Raw genomic sequence first — 23,275 nt, 5'->3', positions numbered from 1 at the left:
GTATGAAGATAAAACGCACGACACGGTGTATATTACGCATGGCGATTCGGATTCTTATGCAGCTAAAGCGTGAAAATGCTTCCAAGATTATGCAATTCAGGGTCCATCAGGTTCGGACCCGAGTTGAACCTGATAGAACCGCGACTCGACCCAGTTCCAAAGTTCATAACCTGAGAACCTCCAAGAACACCCTAAGCATATCACACCGACATCGAGGACTGCCACAGTCTACTTGCATTTGGGGAGTTTTTCTAGCATAATTAGTCATGTCCAGAAGCCAGCAAGAAGTGACGTACTGCTCGAGCAATTACTATCTGTAAAGTACCCGTTGACGTAGCACGTCGTTCCCAGATATGTAACTTGATCCCAGGAGCTACTCCCATTAGTATGCAGCTCGTCATGATTCAGTATCAAACCTACCAAACCCCATTGAAGCAATCGCCATGCTTCCAGCACGCAAAGGTGAGTCTATCTCCTTTGGGAAACCCAAAGATTGCGCCTGCGTCTAACTTCGCATCGTACCGGCAGTTGACAGTATGGTCGACATTGACAATTTTGCAAGTCTGTGCTGATGCGCGCTTTTCAAGGTCCAGCTCCCCATGTGCTTCGGCTTCAGCGTCCGCGACAGGGGCAGCGGTGGCCAGGAGGGGGAGGAAGGCAACTGCGAAACCGAGGAACTTCATCTTGTATTCTTGTTAGCTAACGGTGTCTCTACCATCAGAGACCCTCGTGGAAAAGCGGTGTACTTATACATTGACATTTTCATATCCTCGTATTGCGCAGCCCACTTCGTCGTGTTCCCTCGCCGAATGCTGCTATTCATAGGCAAATAGCGGGATTTATCCGAGGTTGCATTCTCGTATCCCGCCATTTTTAGTATAACATCCGAAGTTTAACATCAAGGACTGGGAATTGCCCAATGGCAGCTGCGGAACACTTGTCTGCTTGTAACCGCGTGTGTAAGCAGGCCCATAAAAGGGGTGGTGTTTTGTATTAAACACCAGCGCTGTTGCGATATTCTCGCTTCCTCATTGTCGAGTCTCTTTGAGCATTGAGTCTGCATCCATTCCTATACATCACCTGCGATTGTGTGGCACGACATAAGTGTGAGTCTCTTAATCAACTATTATATACTTATCTACTCTCAGCTAACGAAGTAGGTCAGTCTCTGAAGCCGTTTTCTTTGGCAAGTCCTTCTGAAAGTCAATACAATGAAGCCGATAACTACCGCTGCCATTATTGCAATTTTGGCATCTCAGGCCCACGCCTTCAATCATGTGTGGTATTGGTGTGGCAAGTCTACTACTACGTGTGAGAATGAGGGAAAGCCGTGGAATGGAGTTTATCCGACCTACGACTGCGGACATAAATTAAAATGGGACAACTATCGGCAAGCTTATGGAAAGTGGTATCAAAGTACGGATGAGTGGGACGACTGGGAAAAGAAGGGCGGGTTTAAAGACTGCTGTCATGCGGCTGGGAAGGGCGCTTGCTACAGTTATCAAGAGTAGGTGGCTGTGTGTGAGGGACTGCCCAGGACTGATACCGGGGAAGGGAGAGAGTAGACAGAGAGACTCTGCTATCTGCTGTCACCATCGCATGCTTTTCTGAACCCGGTTCTACGTAATATTTTTCATCATGCAGTAAAGCTCACAGTCAACCGTAAATAACAATCCTATCGGTGACCTACCTTCCCAAGAAGCACCCTCTGCTCAGCTTCTAATGTCGGTCGACGGATGGGATGTCTTCTTTCGCAGCTGTCACATCTATCAACAATGAGTCGAGATATATACCTGGAGTCGCCAGGGCGGACCGAACAAAAGATCCCACGAAAACGATGGAAACGACATCCACGCTTGACGGTTGCACAATCAGGGACTCGCCGCTCCTTTACATGACTAGCAACGCAAGGAAGGCCCCCCAAAAGTTCACTATATTTGCTGCGTGCCCTAAAGGATATTGAGAAGGAGCTGGCTCCGAAAGAGACGATTGAACCGAGGGAGAAAGCTCGTCCTACGGGAATACTTGGAAGAAAATTTAGGAAAAGAATTCATTCGAGCCTCGCGGTCACCAGCCGCGTCCCCGGTGTTGTTCGTTCGCAAGCCGGGAAGCGGGCTACAATTCTGCGTCGACTACCCAGCCCTCAATGCCCTGATGGTAAAAAATCGGCACCCGATTCTACTGACTCGGGAGACACTGGATCAGCTCTGCGGAGCTCAGTACTATACCAAGCTGGATATTATTGCGGCTTTCATCGTCTCCGCATCGCCAACGGAGACGAATGGAAGACTCCTTTCCGGACGAGATACGAATTGTTCGAGTACTTAGTGATGCCTTTCGGGCTGCCCAATGGCCCTGCTTCTTTCCAACACTACGTCAACGATGTTCTAGGCGAGTGAGTATCTTGACATCTTTTGCACTGCCTCATTGTGACCACTGACAGAATTCGGATGGACCGTAGGAAGGTCAGTGCCATGGCGGAGTGGCCGACCCCTCGGAACGTCAAGCATGTCCAGGGTTTTCTCGGATTCGCGAACTTCTGCCGACGATTTATCCCAGGATTTGCCAAGAAGGCGGAGGATATACGGAGTGACGGACACATGTAGCTTATCTGGGTTCCCCTGAACGCGAGCAAGCTCTCCTTTGTCTTGCTTCCTCGCAGTACGTCTTGTATCTAGAGTCAACTGTAGCTGTTCTTAATACTGTAGTTCATTTCGAGACACTATCCAACTCTACGTATACGTGAGACCCTCACAGAGAAGCACTGCTTGGCTAGGTAAATGATGGCACCGTAGATTTGAAACGGCTCAGATGAGCTCAACGTTCCTCATCATTCTGGAGGGGAAGCTTCGACGTGAACTGTCTAGCCCTGATCAATCGAATATCACAGGGTCTATCCTACGATGGACGTTTTTTTGCCTGGAGTCTTCCCGGTCAAAAATGGCAAAGACCCAAAGGCACACATATATTCGTCCTCAAGATCGACCTCGAAATCAAAGCGGCACAGATCTTGACCAAAGGGGACATATACGTCGACGTGACACTTTAGAGATGGTCAGCTGTGTATTTAGACCAGAGCCAACACGATTATGCATCCTGGAGATGTTCTTGGCGAACTGATAGAAAGAGCACCACGTGCTGCGGCCCTAGCACCTGTTGGCCCCAGCACCCAAGTTGGCCCTGGAGATGAGTGCGGAGACTGGAATGCTTGTCCGCTGGCTCGCATGGGCAGAACACAGCTGAAAGCCATAGGCGCGAGAGTTATGGTCATCTCGGTGCCCTCGCGCATATGATGGCAGAGACGCAGCAGCCGATGGTAGTGGACGGTGGGATCGAACAGCGCAGAAAGTGATGATGAGTTGAAGCGTAAAGTGGCAGTCCACTGGACACGCGCGTGGGCTGTCACCCATTCCGACAGCTAAAGACCTAAATGCTTCTATCAACAGGCGGCCAGTAGTCGATCATGGGAATCGAGGGCAATGATGGAAACGCCGCGGGATCGAGGTCTGTCATTATCAAAGGCAGCTCGTCGAAAAACGAGGTAATGTCTGGGACAGCGTCAACAAGCTTACTTAGATTCAGACCCTTTCGACTCCTGCGGTGATTTTTGGATCTTTACCTCCGTCTACGTCCATTGTGGAGTGTGTGGTGGGCTCCTTCGCTTTTCCGAGAACGATCCGCAGAGCCGCCAGTACTTTGTTCGCTTCATTCGACAACTCGTTTGTGCGACTCCAAATGGCTAGACTCTTTTCCAGCAGACTTCGCACTTCCGACAGGGCCGGGGCCGACAGCCAGTCCTTGCGGTGCTGTACGACGAAACACGCGATACTGGAGGCTAAAAAGTACCCGTTGTTGATGAAGCACGAATCGACCAGACCAGTAGGGCGGGATGCATCCAAGACGTCAAAATCTTCCGCCATGCGGTGCTGCAGGCGCATGATCTCCGAGGCTGCCTCAATCACGATATGCCGACATTGACTGCTGCCATTGTTATCCTTTGAGGTCCCGAGGAACTTCCAGTTGATGAGAATTTTGGCTCTTTGGTAATGCATGTAGAAGTTGATCCGCTGTTGTGGACAAAGAGCTCGTCAGCATTCCCGGATACCCTTTATCGGTAAGCTGTGGCACTCACCTGAAATACCACACTTGGAGAGTCCAAGAGAGATTCGGCCATGGGCCGAAATTTGCAAGGATCGGGAATGGTCGCATATGTCGAGTCTAGTTCGGAGTTCACCGTGATGAGGTCCTCATAGGATAAAGGCAGAGGATTGCAGACCAAGTCTGTTATGGCGCCGATACTGGTGGCGACATGAAGCTTGGCGATGAGCACGGTGCTTGAGGTAAGTTCCTCGATGGGTCTGTCTGCCGGCAATTCTGTCGACCTTGCATCAAAGTCGCGATCCTGAAGGTTCCGTGGCGGTCGGGTGTCGCTGAGGGAGTGCTTGATGCTACTCGGAAGGCCCAACCGCGTTGAGAACCCGATGTCGAGTGAGTATATCATAGCCCACATCCGGCGCCTCATCTCGCCCTGATAAGGGGATAGGGACTTGAAGTGCTGTGGGTCTCGATGGTAGCCCATACGGACGGCTGTTTCAGTGCCCATGAGCCGCCTTCCTTAGACATGACGGAGAAGAATGGACGTACCAATTTGGACAATGTTGCCCATCAGGAGCCAGACCCCAGTGTTGGAGTCACTGTTCAAGTAGCTCTCGATCAAAAGGTAGTGAACAAGGGTTTCTATGATATCAGGACCTCCTTTGGCGAACTGGGATCGAACAAGGCACTGGACAACCCTTTCTCGATAGACCAGTATCTTATGCAAGGTTGTGGGTGACCAGACCAACGATCCGCTGTTCTGGGGTCTCCATAAGCCGGGCTCCTGGCTCTGGACTTGACTTGTGAGGCAGAAGATGCTATAGAGCAGGCCGATCCAGGAGACAGACGCAACACTAGGATTCTCCCAAAATGCGTTATACTGATTTGAGAGGTTAGCGGTCGCTCCTGTCTTACTTGTATGTGTGAGCACTTACCCTCTTCAAAAACTCAGTCGGATGTATGACAGCTGTTGAGATCCAGTGTCAGCAGGGATGCTTGAGTGCGCTCTCTCTCCCGTCAGCTGCAGACTTACATCGATACTCCTGAGCTCGAAAGTAAAATGCGACTAAGCTGTCGCACTCTCTCCGTGGCGGCATTGAATTGAGGAGCTCTTGGTCAGCGGCGTGCTGGCAACCCGCAAAGAGGAGGACATTCTGCTCGAGGGGTGACGATCCTTCATCGGATGCAGATTGATCTTTCGTCTCTGTCACTCCGCTTAATACAGAGGTCCAGTGGGTGGGTTCTTTAAAGCCAGTCCCGGTCCTGGATAAATGCAAATCCGTAGAGTCTAGCGACGGAGCGGAAGCGGAAATGCTCGGCGTTGCGAGCCCGCCTACCCCGTTGAGAGATGGGCTGCTATACTCGCCAAAGCGTTCAGTAGTGGTGGAGTCTTCGTGCAGTGTTCTGCACGAAGGGGACAGCGATGGCAAGTCAGCGTAAGTACACATCTGTTCGAGGTGGTGTTGCTGGGCATCGTATGATGTGGTTAGCTTCACTACCATCCTTCCAACAATCTCAAAAACTCGGATTTTTTTTTCTAGAAAATAATGATAATGATAATGATAATACAAAACCGCATAACCTACAACGCAATAGGAGCAAGGCTTTTGCCGGTCACATTTTCGTCTAGTCACTGCATTAGCTCTATCGGTTGCGGGGCGGGAATATCTGCGGAGCAAGGCGGACGAAACGCACTTTCGCTGGCGGCAAGAACTGCAAGAAAGCTGCCGCTTGTCACGACGGCGGCCAGGATGGGGGCGGAGGAAGACCGCATATCCATCAGGAGGGGCCATTATGCGGACGATGAAAAGGCTAGAGGTAGAAGACGAGATGAGATGATACAAAGAGAGGGTGAGCGGCTTATTCAATACTCCCGGCGGAGGATGAACGCGGAGGCGGAGGATTATTGATCATGGCCAACCACAGGTTGCATGACCCTCCGCTTATCTCCACTCATCATCCGCCCTCACGGTGATCGGATTACCCGTTTAGGCAATCAGTCTCCGCCGCTGACAACATCTACTTGTAAGGTACTCCGTAGGTATATAGCACTCTGTACACAATCATCCGCTCTGAAGGCTGTAGCTCTCGGACTTGACTAGTCGCGTGCATTCTTTCAAATTGCGTCCAGCCATGGCCAGCACAGCCAGCACTGACAACACCAGTCCCATGCATGAGCAGCAAGACCTGAAGGCCGACCCTGAAAAGGCTGGGGTGTCAATTCCCAGTGACAAGCCAGGTGACGCAACCAAATTGGACGACACCAGCTCCCCCGATGGCGGTCTCACTGGATGGTTGGTCGTTTTAGGCGCGTGGTGTTGCTCTTTTTCCAGCCCGGGTTGGACCAATAGTATGTATTCGGCCTCTTCCCAGTGTCATTGTAGCCTCTTGTGATGGAATATCAAGCAGCGACGTGATGGGCTAATAGTACCCGTCTTCCTTCAGGTGTGGGCAGCTTCCAACAGTACTACGAGACAGGCCCTCTAAAAGACTACTCCAGCAGCACCATTGCTTGGATTCCGTCACTCCAGTTGTTCTTCCTGTTCGCCTTAGGGCCTATTGTGGGCATCATATTTGACAACTATGGACCGAGGCCGCTCATCATTGGCGGCACGCTTTTCCACGTCTTCGGGCTGATGATGGCCTCATTGGCGAAGACATACTACCAGTTCATCTTGTCCCAAGGAGTATGCAGCGCCGTCGGTGTCGCATGTTTATATTCTCCAGGCAGGCTCAACCTATTCTTTGTCCCTTAAGTGGCTCATGCTGACAGATGTCCTGCGCGATGAAGCACTCGCCTGTGTTTCGACCTGGTTTTCTAAGAAGCGTGGAGCCGCCATGGGCATCATGGTGACAGGGTCGTCAGTCGGCGGAGTCATCTTCCCCATCATGATCAGTCGCATGATCCGGAGTACCGGGTACCCCTGGGCCATGAGGACAGCCGCCTTCCTTATCCTTGCCCTGCAGGTCATTGCAATTGTCACGGTTCGCCCAAGAACCAAGCCAGTGCCGAAGAAAATGCCTACCGGTCGCTTTGCTGCACCCTTTATAGAGTTCCCGTTTGTGATGTTGCTGCTGGGCATCTTCGTCCTGACCTACGGTATCTTCATTCCCATCGACTATCTCGCTGTACAGGGCTTTCAGGAGGCGCACATGTCAGAGGAGATGTCTCAGTACTTGGTCGCCATCTTCAATGCTGCAAGGTAGACCGATATCCCCACTGTCACTACCCAAAATGTCACGCAATGCTGACGGGTTTTGCATAGTCTTTTCGGTCGTCTGGCGGCTGGCTATGGTGCTGATAAAATCGGAAGATGGAATATGTTCATCATCGCCTGTACTCTGTCTGGCATTTCCGAGTTCGCAGTCTGGATCCCAGCCAAGCGCTCGTCCATCGCCATCGGCTTCGCCATCATGTTTGGCTTTGCCTCCGGAGCCTTTATTGGTCTATCCGGCGCCCTTCCTATCTCAGTGTCCCCTCCGCCCGAGATGGGCTACCGGCTTGGTATCGTCTTCTTCGCCATTTCGATACCCGCCCTCACTATGGCGCCCATCGGTGGGGCCATCCTGCAAAATGCGTCCAACGGCTGGCTGGACGTGGAGATCTTTGGGGGTGTTATGTGCGTTGCAGGGTCGGCGATTGTCCTGCTATCCAGGTGGCTCTACACCGACAAAAAGCTTTTCAAGGTGTTTTGAATGCGGAGGGAGCATTTTAGTTGACATGATGGAATATACAGGAAATACTGGCTGCTACAGCGTGATATGGTTGAGCTCAGAGCCAGAGTTACTTTCGTTCTTGTAACGACATGTCACTGGGGTTCTACCATTACTATGACATGGAATCAGCGGATTAGTTCAAGCACTTAGTGCAAAGAACATAATTTAATCTTGAGTTCCTATGAACCGGGTAATCGCTCACAAGGTAGCCACGCTCCAGGGAGTGGTTAAGCTCCAGGGGAGGTGCTGGTTGATTCCCACTGTTCAAGGTCAGCACTATTCCCTCCTCTATCTATCTAGTGAATGAGGGTAGATTCAGGAGTCCGGATAATAGGGCAGGTAGAACCAGGGAATAACTCTTAGTGGGGATAGCTATGGATACTTTAGGAAACATATTAAGCAAAAGCGTCTCCGCTGTCTTTACGCAGTGCGAAATCAGGTAAATATCTGGAACATGCTCTTATCATGCAAAACACACCTCGGACAGCACGCATTTAATATATTTGTGATTCCGGCCGATCTGCTGGGGGGAGTCCTACTGACGTATTCAAAGAGTATCGATCGGATTTTCTACTTCGCCACGGGGATTTGTGGGATTTCCTTTGTCTTCTCGTGGTTCATGGGTTGGGTAGATATAAGGAAGAAGCCGCAGACGGAGGATGGGGCAAAGCGGACGGAAAGGGTATAGAGCACTACGGATCTTGTGGTGGATGAGACAGCGATTAGATGAATACTTGTTTATTGTATCAATCGAATGAGGAATGAAGGCCGGTCAGAGTATAGCAACCGGCAGGTAGTTCATTCTGAAAGCACGTGATGTTCAGTGACTTGTGCCTATTGTCGTCGTCCCTGTTACAAGAAGTAGTTTCTGCATTACTCATTTTGGATACTAACAAAAAAAAGGAAAGCCAAGAAAAAGATGTCCTTTGCTGCAAATTGCGGGGTTGAAGTCTTGGGGGATGGGGTGTTGGTTCAAAAACGCTTGGTGTGGGTAAGAGGCTTATATATCTCGTAATAACTAACTTGAATTTCTATATCAAGCAACAAGACAGACCCCAATGAGCAGCACTAGCCAGTTACATGAATTGTATCGGGATAATAAGAGCGAGGAGTCAACTGCTCTGCCATTTCACCATGACCTATCAGCATCGCAATTGTCCACCTTGTAATCCTTTTTCAAAGGGCAGCAATTGTATCATCCTAGGCGTGTTCGCACGACTATTGCGAGACCCATGATGTGACAACAGACACTGCGATGACATAGAAAAAACATAGGACTAAAAGATAGCTTCACAGTTGGTATTTGAAGCACTCAGACGCGAGACTTCCATAATCGCACGGGCAAACGCGTTGGGTGCCTGGTATGGTATATTTTCCCCGACACCAGGGATCAGATAATGACAGCGTGGCCCTGTAAAATGTTTTGCCGTTGCTGATTCGTTACTTGGCGTTAAGGCGACACTATTCTCGGGATCCAGGGTCACAGACGGAACAGCGATGAGAGGCTGATCGTCTAGCTTATTTGCCAAATCAGCGAATGCTGGATCACCAGGCGCATATAAAAGTCTGTTCCGGTAGAAATTGACCGCAATGTCAACAAAATCTGGATTGAACAAGGAAGTGACCGTTAGGTCTAGATATTCTTCGGTAAAATTCCATCCAATAGAATTCTTCTTCCATAGCGTCTCTATCCATCTTTTGGGTGTTTCTGCAAGACCTGCCGCCCCTCGCGGAGTGAGAAAAAGGTAGTAATACCATTTTGTAGCCTCCGAGTTGGGATCACTGGGCTGCCAGGCTGTGGAACGGTTCTGGATAAGATAGCTGTTGGCCGCCACCATGCGAGTGCATCTTTCGGGCCATAATGCTGTTGCGACGTTCACAGCAACAGAGCCCCAGTCATACCCAGCGCATATTGCGGTGTCGAGATGAATGGCATCCATCAATGCAATAATATCGTACCCCAAAGCAGCCTGTTCGGCACTGCGTGGAGTGTGTGGATAGAGGAATCTGGTTCCACCAAAGCCGCGAAGGTAAGGCACAATGACTCGATAGCCTTGGTTGACAAGTAGTGGTACGACTGAAACGAAAGCATCAATTGAATAGGGAAATCCGTGAACTAAAAGCACAGTCTCGCCGCTAGAGGGCCCGGCTTCGTAATACTCCACGACGAGTGAGCTAGGGTGAGCAGTTATTGCTCTTTTCAGAGGTGCGAGTCTTCCATTATCAGACAAAGTTGAATTTGCTCCCGTTGCTTTTGAGGAACGGGTGGCTAAAGCGAGCAATAAGAGGACACTGAGAAGCAGCATGACAGATAAGAACTGAAAGTCGTTTTGTTAATGTCGAAGGCGGACTTAGGGCTTTTAGGAACTATTCGATTTCGGGGTGACATGTAGCCATTTATATCGGACTAGAAAATTCGGGGGAGAGACGGCTACTGATGCATGGCTCCAGCTTCTTGAAGAATGACCCTCAGGTAATATTGTGGGATAAGCACTAGGTAGGGAATTTAGGGGGCTGTGCGCCGCATGGCCAATCTAGTTATTGTATGTCTTATACAAGCATGAGCAACGCAAAGCCTATATTCATGTTGACGGAGGAGTTGAGATCATTGCAGCCTGCCCACAACTCGTTGTTCCCCTCTCTGCTTTACATACATTTCCGAAAATTTGAGATCGAGGTCGACACCTATATATACATCTCTGCACGAGGCTCCGGTAACATTTAACATCTAATCTGTGTCTGTATAGTTGCAAGATGCTTGAGTGGCGAGAATTTTTCTGGCTGCGTATTATGGGCCAGACTTAAGAGTCGTACTGTAGTCAGCAAGATGGTTCCCTGCAAAGACCCACATTTGTCCAATAACAGACTTCCATACGCTGAGGCTGAGTAGATACTATGCTCTTTGGTTCTTACAAAAAGAAAATGCTAGGTGGTGCCGATGCCGGGTAATCCTGTATGGACTAATTTTTTTCGTCCTTTTAAGTTCATGGGCGGACGCTAGTTCCCGCTAGTCCGCTCAATGGGTAGGACAGGCATTTGAGGCACGAGCTCCAGGTCCGATTACTATCAGCCGGCAACATTATGGAGCGAGAGCGAGTTATTACTCTTGCGTCGGTCCTGTACTTAATTACTTTCCATTAATGTGCAGGCGGAGACTAGCGGATTAGTGATATTACGCCGAGTAGTCACTCATAGTGACGTATTTCACATATGAGTGAGTCAACACCCTTGAGCGAGTCAGCCAACGCGTTTTGGACGCGTCGAGGAACCTTATCCAATTCAACCACCTACCATGCCTCTAAAAGCGTGTAAAGATTCGAAAAAATTAGCAGAATAGGAGACGAGAATCCAAATTACTATTCATTGTTTGAAAAAGCAAGGAATACGGATGCAAGTTGTAGATAGTAAGTCAAAAAAAGTCTTCAGATTTATCGTTGAGGTGAAGCAGACCAACCTTATATTAACGGTCGGCCTGTAGCATGAATTTCCCTACTAGAAGCGATGGCGATGCTCCTTGTCTCCTAAAGTTTTAGGCCCGCCAATAGTCGAAAGAATCCCGGTAAGGAAAACGCCGGGATGCCTGTATCAACAAACTGCGCTGCGTATAGCCGACCAAGGCGCAGTTGCATGCCAACAGAGCATGCAACCATGAGAAACGAGCTACTGACGCATTGAGTTCAACAGGTGGCGAATTGAGCGTGGATTCAGCCTCCTGCCGTCATTCCAGTAAGATTGACTGCGGACTAGCGCCCGCTTAGCCCAGTCAGATATCTAAACCACTCAGCACAAACAAAACAGATATGCTCCGTTGGTGGCACTAAATAATAACAGGTGTTTTACTCCTTATATATCTGTAGAATGTTCATGCCCTTTGCCCTCCTTGAGAAATAATCTAGTTACCCAGGCCCCGAAAACATGGGCTTTGACTCCGATGCCGTCTGGTTTGGTATGTCTGACTGTTGTCTACCGAAGACTGGAAACTCAATCTGACCATTCAGTCACCGGCTGTTCTTCTGGTCTTGGAAAATCCATATCCAAGGCTGTGTACGATGCCGGCTTCCGCATTGTGGCAACGGCCCGCTCGACTACCTCCCTCACGTACTTGCCCGACGGTCCAAGAGTGCTCAAGCTCAGTCTGGACGTGACCTCTGCCACATCGATCGAGTCAGCCCTGTCTGCTGCAGTAACCCACTTCGGACAGATCAACGTAGTGATCAACAACGCAGGATACGGGCTGAGAGGGGACACCGAGGCCGTCCCGGAAGAGGAGGCCCGCAACCAGATGGAAACCAATTTCTGGGGACCGGTCCGGATCACTCGCGGAGCCCTGCGGATCTTCCGTGAGGTCAATCCCCAGGGCCAAGGGGGCACAGTTGTGCAGGTTTCTTCCCTTGGGGGATGGATTGGGTTTCCGGGGAATGCGTTCTACCATGCCAGGTATAAAACCCCTCGGGCTTCTCACTCTCACTGCCCATGGGACTTGACTAACCACTGAGCGCAGCAAATTCGCACTCGAGGGATTCACTGAATCCGTGGCCAAGGAGATGGATCCATCGTGGAACATCAAGTTTCTCCTCGTGCTGCCGGGAGGCGTGCGCACAAACTTCGCTTCGACTAGTGCCAAGGCGACCCCCCGGCATCCGGCCTATGACCACCACAGCAGCCCCCTCACCCAGCTGCTGGAATACGTGGCTAATCCCGCGTCTCAGGAGACCTGGAGCGATCCCGATATCTGCGCTCGGCTCCTCGTCAACACAGTGATCGCCCAGCGAGAACGACCGCTACCGGCGCGTCTGCTGATGGGCGCAGAGACTATTCCCCTGATTCGCGGTGATATTGAGAGGACGCTTAAAGAGATATATGAGTGGAAAGCGGAGACCGAGAGCTGCTCGCCAAAGGGTGGCGCTCGCGTGAACATTTCCCGGCTGAATTAGATTAAACTTCGCGTGCAAGTTGATACCGGCGTACTCCGTGTATGTTAGCGTCTAAGCCACATGTTCCAGTCGTGGGCCAGTGAATTCAATCTTATCCCACGTCAGCACTAGCGGCTTTAAAGGGAAATTGGTCGAAGAATCCGTCGCCAACTCTACTTCTATTATTTGCCTATGCATCACATAGCCGACTTCTAAGCCCTTTGATCTCTTGTAGTTGAGCAAGAAGAGATCGAACGCAGTGCCGTTGTGCGTGTCATGGCACCTACCACGGATAATGCGTGCTTAGCATGCGCCCAGAAGAAACGCAAATGCGATCGAGCTGTTCCTACATGCTCCACGTGCCAGCGGTAAGGGTATACCACCCATGGGACGGAAGTTTCTTTGTTTCTAAGCAGATAGACTTCGGCGATATTGTTTCTACAGCAGGAGCAAGTTGGCCCTGACAGGAAGTGCCGCTGCGTTCACGCCTTTGGAATCTTACAGTGTGGGTCAGGATGGGATGTTCTATCACTCTGTCCAGCGGGCCAGGCTGATAGATGCCATCCAAGGTACATTGGCGCAGGTAGCAGGTACACAACAAGCCAACCGAGCTTGCTTGTCGTGCAGGGTGGGGAAGAGACGATGCGATAAACAGTTACCCAGCTGCACACGATGCACCAAGTACAGCTATCCTTAATGGCCTGCCTGCCTGTTTAAATGCCGCTGACCGTGGTAGACTTCAGATTCGCTGCGTCTATTCAAGTGGTATGGTCGCTATATTCGATCACGAAGCTGCTGTGTCCTACTTTGCTGGATCGCTGTCTCAACCACGCGTTGATGCTGAGGTGTCGCTCCCCATACCTAAACAGAAGCACACGCCTATGCTGCTGCATTCTTGTAGGTGAAAGATTCCCATACATACTTACGATCTGTTTTGAAAAGTACACGTCCTAACCATAGGTCCGAAACGATATCCGGAAATAGTCCTTGAGACGTTCGGAATGGCGCCGCTCCCTGTCGAGGATGGTAGTCTAGCCAGTCTGCTACGCACAGATTGGGTTTCCAAAGCCCTGGCGGACCCATGCTTCTTGCATGCTACGCTGTTCTCCGCATCAGCTCACCTGGATGCTTTTCAGCGCAGAAGCAATAATCATGTAACAACATATCACTATACGATGGCCCTGCGGCTTCTTCGTGAGAAGCTTGATTCTCCTAGTGGTATGTTTGACGTGGGAACGCTCGCGTGCATTCCTCCCTTGGTCTTCTTCTCGGTGAGATATGCCCGTTCTGTCTCTCAGGATCCAGGCTTTAACAAAGGTAGTCGGTGAGGAGTGATGAGCAATCATCCCGAATCCACAGGGAAGGCCTCATGCAGTTACTGAGAGCCAAAGGGGGGCTGCAAAACATGGGCCTTGATGGCTTTTTTTCCGCTCTGGTAGCCGTGTGAGTGCTGCTTTCGACCATTCACCCAACTGTGCAGAGTCTCTGAACCTAGCAGATGTGTCATGACAGAGGCGATCGTATTCGATCTAGATCTTGCCATTCCGGGCGTGGAAGTTCCAGCAACACCATTAACACCGCCGGCAGGCCTGCTCACGGCCGCTTTGAAAAGGGCTACGCGTCAGACTGGATACTATAACCTCCCCCGCAGAGCGATCACGATCTTACAGGACATCAGCCTCGTCTGCAAATATTCGGATGCACGATACGTGGGTGCTACAGACGAGGGACGCTTGTATGACTCGACCAAGGCCAAGTGGCGTGATCAGCTACAACGAAAGATCAAGCAAGGTCTCGATGTACCGGACAAGACGCATCCATCCACCCCCAACGGAGTCTTTCAATCCTGCCACGCCGCGGCTTTGTTATTCTGGTATCTTTTCGATATCTACTTCTCCGTCGACGCAACCACGTTAGAGGCCCTCGTCCAAACTCTGAAAAGTGCCTTGGTCAAAGCGTCGATGGACACCTGGATCAGGTGCTCCCCCGAAGCACACACATGGATCTGCCTGGTTGGAGCGGTGGCCACTACGCCGTATAGTGATGGTCGAGTGTGGTTTAGCCTGCGACATGGGCAGCCGGTTTCGTGTCTTCGCAGCGAAGGCCCGTCTCTCTATCTGGAGTCCTGGAAAACGTATGACTGGCTGAACCGGAGGCGGAAATTGAGGCTCAAGTGTTAAACTCCTGATGTTGGCCGTGCCAGCAAAGACTATGGAGCTCAAAAGACCTGTCCTCCTATGCAATTTATACTTTAGAACAGAACAACTTTTCACCAAATCTGCTGCAGATGGTCCAGTCGTAGGTGGATCCTCCGGCGTATTCCATTGCGCTCTAGCGTCATTTGCAACGTGAGCCTCGTGCCGAGGGTCATGCGAGTCTCAGAAGTCTGTCAACATAGCCGACAACGAGCGATTGGCCAGGTTTGGGTGCGCTGGGTGGTGTCCAGACCCTAGTTACAGTACTAGTCGCGCTAATTGCGCGGCTCGACCGAACAGGCAGTCGGCCTGCTGGTCGTCTAGAAGACCTTGCACGGATATAGAAAAGCCTCTAATAGCGCTGAATCCCACGCGGTTACTAATCCCTATATAGACCGTCTTTTGCAGACTGGATACGGTGAACAAGACGCGGCGGCAGTAGTAGCTGTAAACTCTATATCCGTAGTTATTGCCGACCGCCCTGAGATTAATACCTAAAGTAAGCGTAACGCGGGGCTTCTAGAATCTATACCCGACTTTATAGAGAATCCCGACTGCGTTAGGGCGATTATATAGAACAAATCTATAGTACTTGTACCTTCCCCCAGCCGCGATAGACTCGTTATCTAGCTTAAAAAAGAATAATCTTACTAGCTAGACTTTAATTAGTGCGTCAGGAATCCGATAGTTAAACTTACCTAAGGTATCTAGCGCCTAAATATTATCTAGCTCTAGTAACGGTCTAGTAATAGGGCAGTCTAGGCGGAAGACGTCCAGGCGCTATATTGCCTAGGATACTATTTTACGTATCTTTCTAGCTGCGGCACCTGTCTACAGCAGGCAACGACAGGAATATATAGAGGTCTCATCTAATAAACTCTTTGTAGGGCTAACAGTCGGCCGTCTCTACTAGAATGGCCGAGTTATCTAAGACATATCCCGTCCCGATGCTAACTATAAGATCTAGTCTCCTAGCAGATAGCTAGATAATCTAGCTCTCTTAAAGGGCGGCTCGGAGCGGACAGTTAGCGCGGATACTACTATTCTACAGTATCCTAATCCTAGCAAGCGTTTTAGGCGTGAAATATCTGTCTGCGTCAGCTTAGCAGTGTTAGACCGAAGGAGACACGGACCCGAGCGTCGTAACACTGCACTACGCGCTACAGATAAGGATGTTAGCGAATCTTGTTAGGCCTTGTCCAGGCAGAGTCTCCAGATAAATCATAAACAGCAAAGAGCTAGAAAAGAGATTTAAAGAGGGAGATTAGTAGGGGGAAGGCACGGGTTGGGGTAGAAGACCCCGGCCAGCTTAATAGATGTCTGCCGGTATAATTGTGTGTATACTCCCCCGTCCGGCAGGTAAGAGCCCGATCCTTAGAGCAGCTATTTATATTTCCTAGAGTAGCGGCTTGTCGCCCTCCGGCACTAAAGTCTAGTAGGCGGACTATATAGCCGGCCGTCCTATCCCGCGATAGTTAGTTAAAAAACCTAAGACGCTGTCTTCCACGCGGCTAGCCGTGAACGCGATCTAGCTACCAGACACTAGCAGCGCGGCGGAATTAAAAAACCAGCGCACTAAATTAAAGACGCTCTACAAGGCCTTATCTAGTACTATTAAGTTATAGCGGCTGTCTGCTATTTAGATTGTAAGCCACTCCTAGAAACACCTCTAAAGAATCTAGAAGTAGGGTTACAGAGGGAAGATATCGCGTATAAGAGTTTAGAATTTTATATCCGCGTCGCGGACGGGTGTCCTACAGACTATTACTTCGGACGTAATTACCGTACCTACGGACCGCGGCCGGGTTAGCCTATATCTCTGCGTGACTGCAACCGCTCTGACTTCCTGACAGCCCTATCGAATACGTAGGGCGGAGTACGGCTACTTACCAGCACTAGTGCTTACTATAAGATCTACAGCCTTCTAAAGACCGCCGCAGCCTTCTACCTAAGCCTTAAACGCCGCTAGAAACCTAAGCATCATAATCTCATGCACTCCGCCGCCGTTAAGGATTAGAATAATCAGCCGCCTTATTGGCGGTAGCAAGCAGATCACAACCAAGCTCGGCCGGAAGCATAACAGGTACTTAACTAGCTTAAAATAATACTCGGCAAGAGAACCGCGGCTCCTAATAATAGCGACGTAGATATCGTAGAGCGTATAGCTATAGAATAAAATATACTCGGGCGGATGTTACAGACAGAAGAGACAGATATAGGATAATTAGAGGGCCCCCTAGATGTTCTTTTTCTTCTATATAAACACGCGCTGGATCTACGCGGATATCTATATTACGGAGAAGATAGCGAAGAAAGATTTAAATATACTCTCGAGCTGTTGGCACTAGGCGTCCGCCTATACAGGCTAAAGCTTAGATAATATAGCTTGATATAGCGCGGTGTAGACACTCCGAAATATCTAAATAGAGTGAAACCCTGCCTGTGTTAGTCTGTTATCTGCTAGTTCTCGCGAGCGAAGAAAGAATACAGCTCTATTAGCGGCTTAAGACCTACTGTGTATTCCCGGTAGATATATATCTATAAGAAAGGCGGACGCAATAAAGCCGGCTAAAATAATAGAAAGAAGGCTGGCTCTAGTAACAACGCAGAAAACCTCCTGTAAAGCCTAGGTCTAACTAGCGTTGGTAATACCACGCGGCTAACTAGTATAAAAGCTGTTAAAGAAATCCTAGGGTCGCTGCGCTAGATATATTAGAGTCTTACAGAATATCTAGTCTAAGTAGACCGTAGAGAACGAGAAATATACGTTAGATTACGCGGTCTATATAGCGTTAAACTCCTATAGCAGATACTGTTGTAGTAATATAAAACAGCTAACTGGCGATAACTAACTACAGCCGCGCAGATCGACGACTGCTACTAAAATAGCTATATAAGAAATAGCGACAGCCGCAAGTATATTCCCTATAGTTTTACTACACGCGAGCTCGTCTGGGTTGATAAAAATAATAACTAATTAGGGCTAGACCGACTATAATCTGTCGATATTAACTAACAGTACAGCGCTCTAGACTTTTAGATATTCCTAGATACGGGCAATATTTTCTAAATTAACAGGAAATACGCATACTATATCTACTACTAAAAAAAGTAAATACTAAAAAAGCAGATTGTAGATCTCCTACGGGCACTACTTATAGATATCTAAAAGATAGTACCGGCGTGCCGGCTCGCGAACCGGCTCAGATAGCCCGCATCTATTACTGCGGTCTTCCGAGTAGCCCGCGTCAATAATCTATACTAGCTTCAGCAGCAAGATAGACGTTAGATAAAGCTGGGCAAATCTCTGCCGCCAATAGCGACCCTAGTTATTATACGGATACAGTAATCGGAACGCCTACATCTTAGTCTGCCGGCCGATAAACAACTAGACCAATAGATAATAAGTGTTAGGGCGGTCTACAAGGGCCAGGATATACTGCATACGATCGCTCTTTACGACGGTCCAGCCGCCGGGGCCATATTCCAATCCCAACTAAGCTGCCATACTTGCTGCCCGGGGTATAGTTATATAGGTCTCCCGCTGCGTCTCGGTTAGGCGCTAAACAGAGTCTTTAAGTTCTACAACGGTCCGGAGCTCTAGGGCAGGGTGTTTTCTACGGCCATCCGCTTTTCCGGTCATGCCCGACTGGATGCAGTATTGCAGGACGTGCTTGAATCGGACCATCTTGGAGGACTCCTGATTGGGGCATATGGGGAATAAGACGGAAGACCTGAAATACAGGGCGTCCGCCCAGTGTCTGTCTATGTTGGGCCTCCGGAACTACCAATTCGCTATCGATCTACCGCAGCACTCTTTTTTTTTTTTTTTTTTTTTTTTGGGCGGATGGCAGGAATCTTGATCGACATTTTTGTGCAGCCACGAACGAATCGAGGGACGGTAGAAACGTGGTGAGTGCAATGACTGCCGGCGCGGCGGTGAGATGTGTGGATTGTCGGTAGCTAACGGAGAGGGACGACATACAGGAACGGTTTATTTGCGTTGCCTATTCCCGGGGTCGGCTCATTTTTATGGACGCTCCCTGTCTTCCCGTTGTTTCCTTCTATATCTTGTCTGTTACACCCCGCCCCAGCTCCAAATCCGTCTTCACATCCGTCTTCAAACCCCCTTCAAACCCCCTTCAAACCCATCTCGAAACCCGCCCTGATTTTGTCGCCGCAGGCTCTCAATGCAAGGAATAACTTGGGGCCCTGGGCCGATGCGGGAGAGCCACCAGATGCCGACGAAGTGGTGGCCGTGTATACAGTGCCGGGAGAGAATGGAACAGAGAGTGCGATGTCGAGGACGAAAGCCGACTCTTTATCGCGTTATCGATTGCTACTGCTCGATGTTAGCTTCCCGCGGCCCTCAGGAGGATAGGATCACCTACAGAACGTAAGGTATGTCAACAAAGAGTCCGGTTCCAACCCTGACGGCTCCCCCGGAGGGCGCACGGCCGCGGGCACGCGACGCGGCCGCATTGCTTGATCCTCCCGGATGGCGGGCGGCGTCTCGTGGCCAGTCTGCGTGGGCTCATCGGCTGAGGATGGTGCCCGGCATGCTCCCGGCCTTGGGGATACACTCCCTGTCTGTGGATATTCCGTTGACGGTGAGTGATGTCTGTTCCGCAAAGGTGGCCGGACCCGAACCTGTCGCCCGGGTCCTGAAGGCTCTTCCATCTCAGTGACCGGGCCCTCTGCTCCGCTCGTTCGCTGTTTAGGAGTCCACCCCTAGTTGAGACAATTATAGACCCCGCGGAGTGAGTTAGGCGATCAGTTCGTCCTAAACTTTTTGTTCCAGAGGCAGGCTCTTATCTTCTAGAAGGTGCCTTTTGCTATTTGCCTGTCGATCCAGGGTATAAATTCCCGGTACTCTTAAGCAGACCACTTTATAGCATTTTAACTTTTATGTCTTGGTTAGAGTGCTCAAAATGTGCAATCCAGTTTATCTCACCCGGGTTAATAGAGGCTGTTTATAACTCTTAGAGAGAAATAGACTGTGTTCCATAATGGTAAGCCGTAGGCCATTTCTCACGTAGTTAATAATAGATAACCTCTGACCAATAACCGCCGTCGCCCGTCAAATGCGCCAACCAGACGGCTACCTCGACAGAGTTCAACACGGGTCGCAGCCTACGTTTAACTAACCCACAGTCGTTAACCGGCCGGTCTAGAGCGATATAGAGCCTGGTTCCTCGAAGCGCTCCTCTAGGGAGGGGAGAAGTGAGATATACGAATAATTTTTTTCCTAGACGCTTAGCTCTCCCGGAAATATAAAGCGGGGCCCCTATTAGCGCCCCCCGCGCCTACCGGTTTAGTTTTTTTATAGGGGTGTACCTGCGCTGTTCGATTATACGTTCAACCGGAAATAACCAGTCATCCACGGTCATTCGCCCTAGTCTTTGCGACTGTTATACGCGATTAACAGCTGTTAGGGGGCCCAGACCAGGTTAAGCGGAAGATTACTAATTGCGGTATTCCGCACGCGCGCTATAAATAGCTAGTTTACAGGCTCTAGTGGTCACTGAGAGCGTTGCTTTTCTGGTTTCCTCGCGCGGCCGTCAGTTAACATCGGTTATTTATCAGTCTGTCCGCATTCTAAGGCTATAGCGAAGAGACGGGGAGATCAGTCGGACCCGCGGACAGAGAGGAGAAATACACCCTCGCAAAAATTGTCCTAAAAATTGTCGCGTCCCACGAGAGTGCCGGATTAGGACGAGGGTTTGAGCAGCGACTCGGCAGAGGATAAGCCGCCTCCGAAACGGGGAGAGAAACGAAGCTGTGATCAGGACTCCTGTGATCGACCTGATGCACTCTTGAAAGTCCCTATGAAGCAGGTAGAGATCAGATAAGCGGTGCGTCCTCGCCACTAGCAGCCGGACCGACCTATATTTCACTGACCTCTGATAGATCGAGAGGCTGGTGCACGATAAACTCGGGTTGTTCGCTTAGATTTGCGAGGCAATGAGGTATATCCAGGACTACCATCCGGATGTTTTAAATAAAGTAACCAAGTGGGTAAGGATTAGCGATGATGCTTTGGGACTGATTACACACGGGCCTTAATCGGAGACTACGTTCGTCGAACATGAGGTGCTCCCTTCCCGACCCTCGCTAAAGTCGAGAGGAGTCTGAGGATTGCCGGCCAGCTAACCCCCTTCTCCGGACCCCCACAGCGTTAGTACGTTCCCAGCGGAAACGGACTGGACATCGCGTGCACAGCCAGCACGCGCGAGCACGCACCGCGCTGCGCCGAACAAGGTGGCGGCCCTAACCTCTAATTCGCAGGAAACGACGAGCAGCCTGCTGGTCCCTAATCCGTCCTCTGGCTCGTCTGGGGCAGGCGCGCCGACAAACGCGCTACTCCAAACCGCCTACGGTGGACAGCAGGCCTTCCCGCCCATCGGGGGTTCCCAAGGTGGCACGAAAGGGAACGTGGCACCGGGTCAATCTGGTGCCCCGGCCGCGCTGGTCGCGCAGACAGCTACGACCCTAGCGCCTGCTCCTCCGGGCTATGCGCCGTCAGTCCCGCTTGCGCCGTCCTAGCTTACTCAATCGTCAGCCTAGGGCATCGATCTCGGCCAAAATCGCACTAATGGCCCTTAGACATAGTATCCGGGACAGTACTATGCGAGCGGCCCTGGCATGCACGTTGGCGCTCAGCCAGGAGGCCTACCGGCCGCGATGGTGCACGGAGCGCCGGCTCCGCCACCTGCGCCTACTGCTGCTGGCCCGGTGCCGTCCTAACCGCCCCACGGCAACATCGTGTCCATACAGCCGAACAGGGGACTGCCGGTCAACCTAATATGGTCGAATCCTGCGGCGTACCAGTTACTTTTGGCGGCATAAGCTTCATCGGCGCCGGTTAGTTAGTAATACAGTGGTAGTAGATCTAGCGCTGTGGCCGCGCTTCCTTAGCCGGGAGTGTCGAGCCTCGATAGACTTCAGTCGCACCCTTCCCAGGTCTCTCTCCCACCTTATTTGGCGAATATGATTTTGTATGCTTAACCCGGACTGTTCCATATGTCGGCCCACCCGCCGGCTGGTGGCGAACCGTAGGGCCCTTAGGTGACCGGGGTGTCCTAGTAGACGCTTGATGGCATCTTGCTAGATCTAGGGGACACCAGCAACTACGCTAACATGTCCCTGCTCTAGAGTGGAACCCAGATGGATAGCTGTTATAGATTAGGTGGGACGCCACTGGCGCCTAGCATAGCTCCTTATCAGCACTGGCCTGTGGGCGGTTAGGGCTGCTGAACATGTGATCTAGTACTAGACACGAACAAATTCCATCCCAAGATCACCGAGTTTTCCTACCGTTTAAGGACGCCGCGTAAGCCCTCTCGCTTTCTATCCCCTAGTCTTAATGCTACAAGGGCCAATAACTAGCGTTTGTCTACAATATCCAACTCTAGTATAGTCCGCGGGAATAAGATGTATACCCTCCTCCTACTACCTAAAATAAGCTTAGCCGGATCGCGTGTCGCTTCCCGGGCGAATAGTGTGATCGGAAGTAAGACATTGGCCCCGGCTTATTTCTGGTGATTGATCCTGTGACCCGGGACGGGTGTATTGTGTTTACAGATACAGAATTAAGAGAAGCTTTAAACGTGACAGTTGAAGAGCTCCATAGAGACAAGGCTCCACAATCGGATTCTACCGCGAGTCAGGTCCGCGTCAAGGTGAGACCTGCCAAGACATGTCAACGAGCCTCGGCCGAGTCTTACCGAAAGAGTAAGGAAGAGAATAGGCGCACCTTCTCTCTAAAGACCATCGTGCTCTTAGAAGATATCTTCCCAAACAGCTCCGCAGACCATGCACAACAGGTATGTCTGGGTAGAAAACCGAGGCTACGAGAGTGTGTTCCGACAGTATTATACTCCCATTTGATCTCTGGTACTTATAAACCAAAAGTAATGACATATTAAGAGTTATCAGGACATACAGTAACGGGCCAGTACGCCCTAGAGAGAAAACTTAATAAATGTTACTTGACCAGATGCATGTCCAAGAGCAAGAAGATCTCCAAACACAGCAACACCAAATCAACCAGGCATGTGGAAAAATCAATCGCTACTCGTTCCATCCACAAGAAGATGAATGTTTCATTCTATCATGTCTTGAATTGTGCATTTGTATGCGCCCCAGCATGTTGAACATCAGTTGCCTACTGTGCCGCAAGTGCTGACATAGTTCACCGTCATCTTGCATCCATTATCGAAAAATACATGGCCGCAGGCCCCACAGCCTCCCTGGTCGGGGTTCTCGAGGTGGTCGTATGCCCTGTCAAAGTTAGAAATGAGATACGCTAGCACAGCGGAGGATGGGGTAGATACGCTTGCATCGTGGTTCCAC

The 23,275-nt window shown here is 50.4% G+C and overlaps 8 protein-coding genes across 8 annotated transcripts; 5 read left to right on the top strand and 3 right to left on the bottom strand.

Moving 5' to 3' along the window:
• Window positions 1-228: 228 nt before the first annotated feature.
• Window positions 229-683, bottom strand: ATEG_08598 (putative MBL2-like secreted peptide; the record flags this gene model as incomplete). Its single annotated transcript, XM_001217183.1, has 3 exons — window positions 229-251; window positions 297-373; window positions 421-683. The coding sequence occupies 3 exons, from the start codon at window positions 681-683 to the stop codon at window positions 229-231; spliced, it is 363 nt and encodes a 120-aa protein (XP_001217184.1).
• A 528-nt stretch (window positions 684-1,211) lies between these two features.
• On the top strand, window positions 1,212-1,627 carry ATEG_08597 (uncharacterized protein; the record flags this gene model as incomplete). The annotated part of the gene is made up of 2 exons (XM_001217182.1): window positions 1,212-1,507; window positions 1,555-1,627. The coding sequence occupies 2 exons, from the start codon at window positions 1,212-1,214 to the stop codon at window positions 1,625-1,627; spliced, it is 369 nt and encodes a 122-aa protein (XP_001217183.1).
• A 1,951-nt stretch (window positions 1,628-3,578) lies between these two features.
• On the bottom strand, window positions 3,579-5,597 carry ATEG_08596 (fungal specific transcription factor domain-containing protein; the record flags this gene model as incomplete). Its single annotated transcript, XM_001217181.1, has 5 exons — window positions 3,579-4,067; window positions 4,133-4,587; window positions 4,645-4,975; window positions 5,031-5,062; window positions 5,129-5,597. The coding sequence occupies 5 exons, from the start codon at window positions 5,595-5,597 to the stop codon at window positions 3,579-3,581; spliced, it is 1,776 nt and encodes a 591-aa protein (XP_001217182.1).
• A 631-nt stretch (window positions 5,598-6,228) lies between these two features.
• Window positions 6,229-7,791, top strand: ATEG_08595 (uncharacterized protein; the record flags this gene model as incomplete). Its single annotated transcript, XM_001217180.1, has 4 exons — window positions 6,229-6,445; window positions 6,541-6,782; window positions 6,823-7,268; window positions 7,362-7,791. The coding sequence occupies 4 exons, from the start codon at window positions 6,229-6,231 to the stop codon at window positions 7,789-7,791; spliced, it is 1,335 nt and encodes a 444-aa protein (XP_001217181.1).
• An 841-nt stretch (window positions 7,792-8,632) lies between these two features.
• ATEG_08594 (alpha/beta fold hydrolase) lies at window positions 8,633-10,118 on the bottom strand (the record flags this gene model as incomplete). Its single annotated transcript, XM_001217179.1, has 2 exons — window positions 8,633-8,661; window positions 9,107-10,118. The coding sequence occupies 2 exons, from the start codon at window positions 10,116-10,118 to the stop codon at window positions 8,633-8,635; spliced, it is 1,041 nt and encodes a 346-aa protein (XP_001217180.1).
• Window positions 10,119-11,727: 1,609 nt separating this feature from the next.
• Window positions 11,728-12,746, top strand: ATEG_08593 (SDR family oxidoreductase; the record flags this gene model as incomplete). Its single annotated transcript, XM_001217178.1, has 3 exons — window positions 11,728-11,758; window positions 11,811-12,249; window positions 12,314-12,746. The coding sequence occupies 3 exons, from the start codon at window positions 11,728-11,730 to the stop codon at window positions 12,744-12,746; spliced, it is 903 nt and encodes a 300-aa protein (XP_001217179.1).
• A 980-nt stretch (window positions 12,747-13,726) lies between these two features.
• On the top strand, window positions 13,727-15,666 carry ATEG_08592 (uncharacterized protein; the record flags this gene model as incomplete). Its single annotated transcript, XM_001217177.1, has 6 exons — window positions 13,727-13,943; window positions 14,238-14,765; window positions 14,986-15,023; window positions 15,387-15,419; window positions 15,579-15,588; window positions 15,650-15,666. The coding sequence occupies 6 exons, from the start codon at window positions 13,727-13,729 to the stop codon at window positions 15,664-15,666; spliced, it is 843 nt and encodes a 280-aa protein (XP_001217178.1).
• Window positions 15,667-21,726: 6,060 nt separating this feature from the next.
• Window positions 21,727-22,870, top strand: ATEG_08591 (uncharacterized protein; the record flags this gene model as incomplete). Its single annotated transcript, XM_001217176.1, has 5 exons — window positions 21,727-21,784; window positions 22,191-22,253; window positions 22,392-22,433; window positions 22,538-22,746; window positions 22,859-22,870. The coding sequence occupies 5 exons, from the start codon at window positions 21,727-21,729 to the stop codon at window positions 22,868-22,870; spliced, it is 384 nt and encodes a 127-aa protein (XP_001217177.1).
• Window positions 22,871-23,275: the final 405 nt, after the last annotated feature.

Source organism: Aspergillus terreus, genomic scaffold (genome assembly GCF_000149615.1).
Source record: "Aspergillus terreus NIH2624 scaffold_13 genomic scaffold, whole genome shotgun sequence".
Classification (NCBI taxonomy): Eukaryota; Fungi; Ascomycota; class Eurotiomycetes; order Eurotiales; family Aspergillaceae; genus Aspergillus; species Aspergillus terreus.
This window is presented reverse-complemented; position numbering and strand designations above follow the sequence as displayed.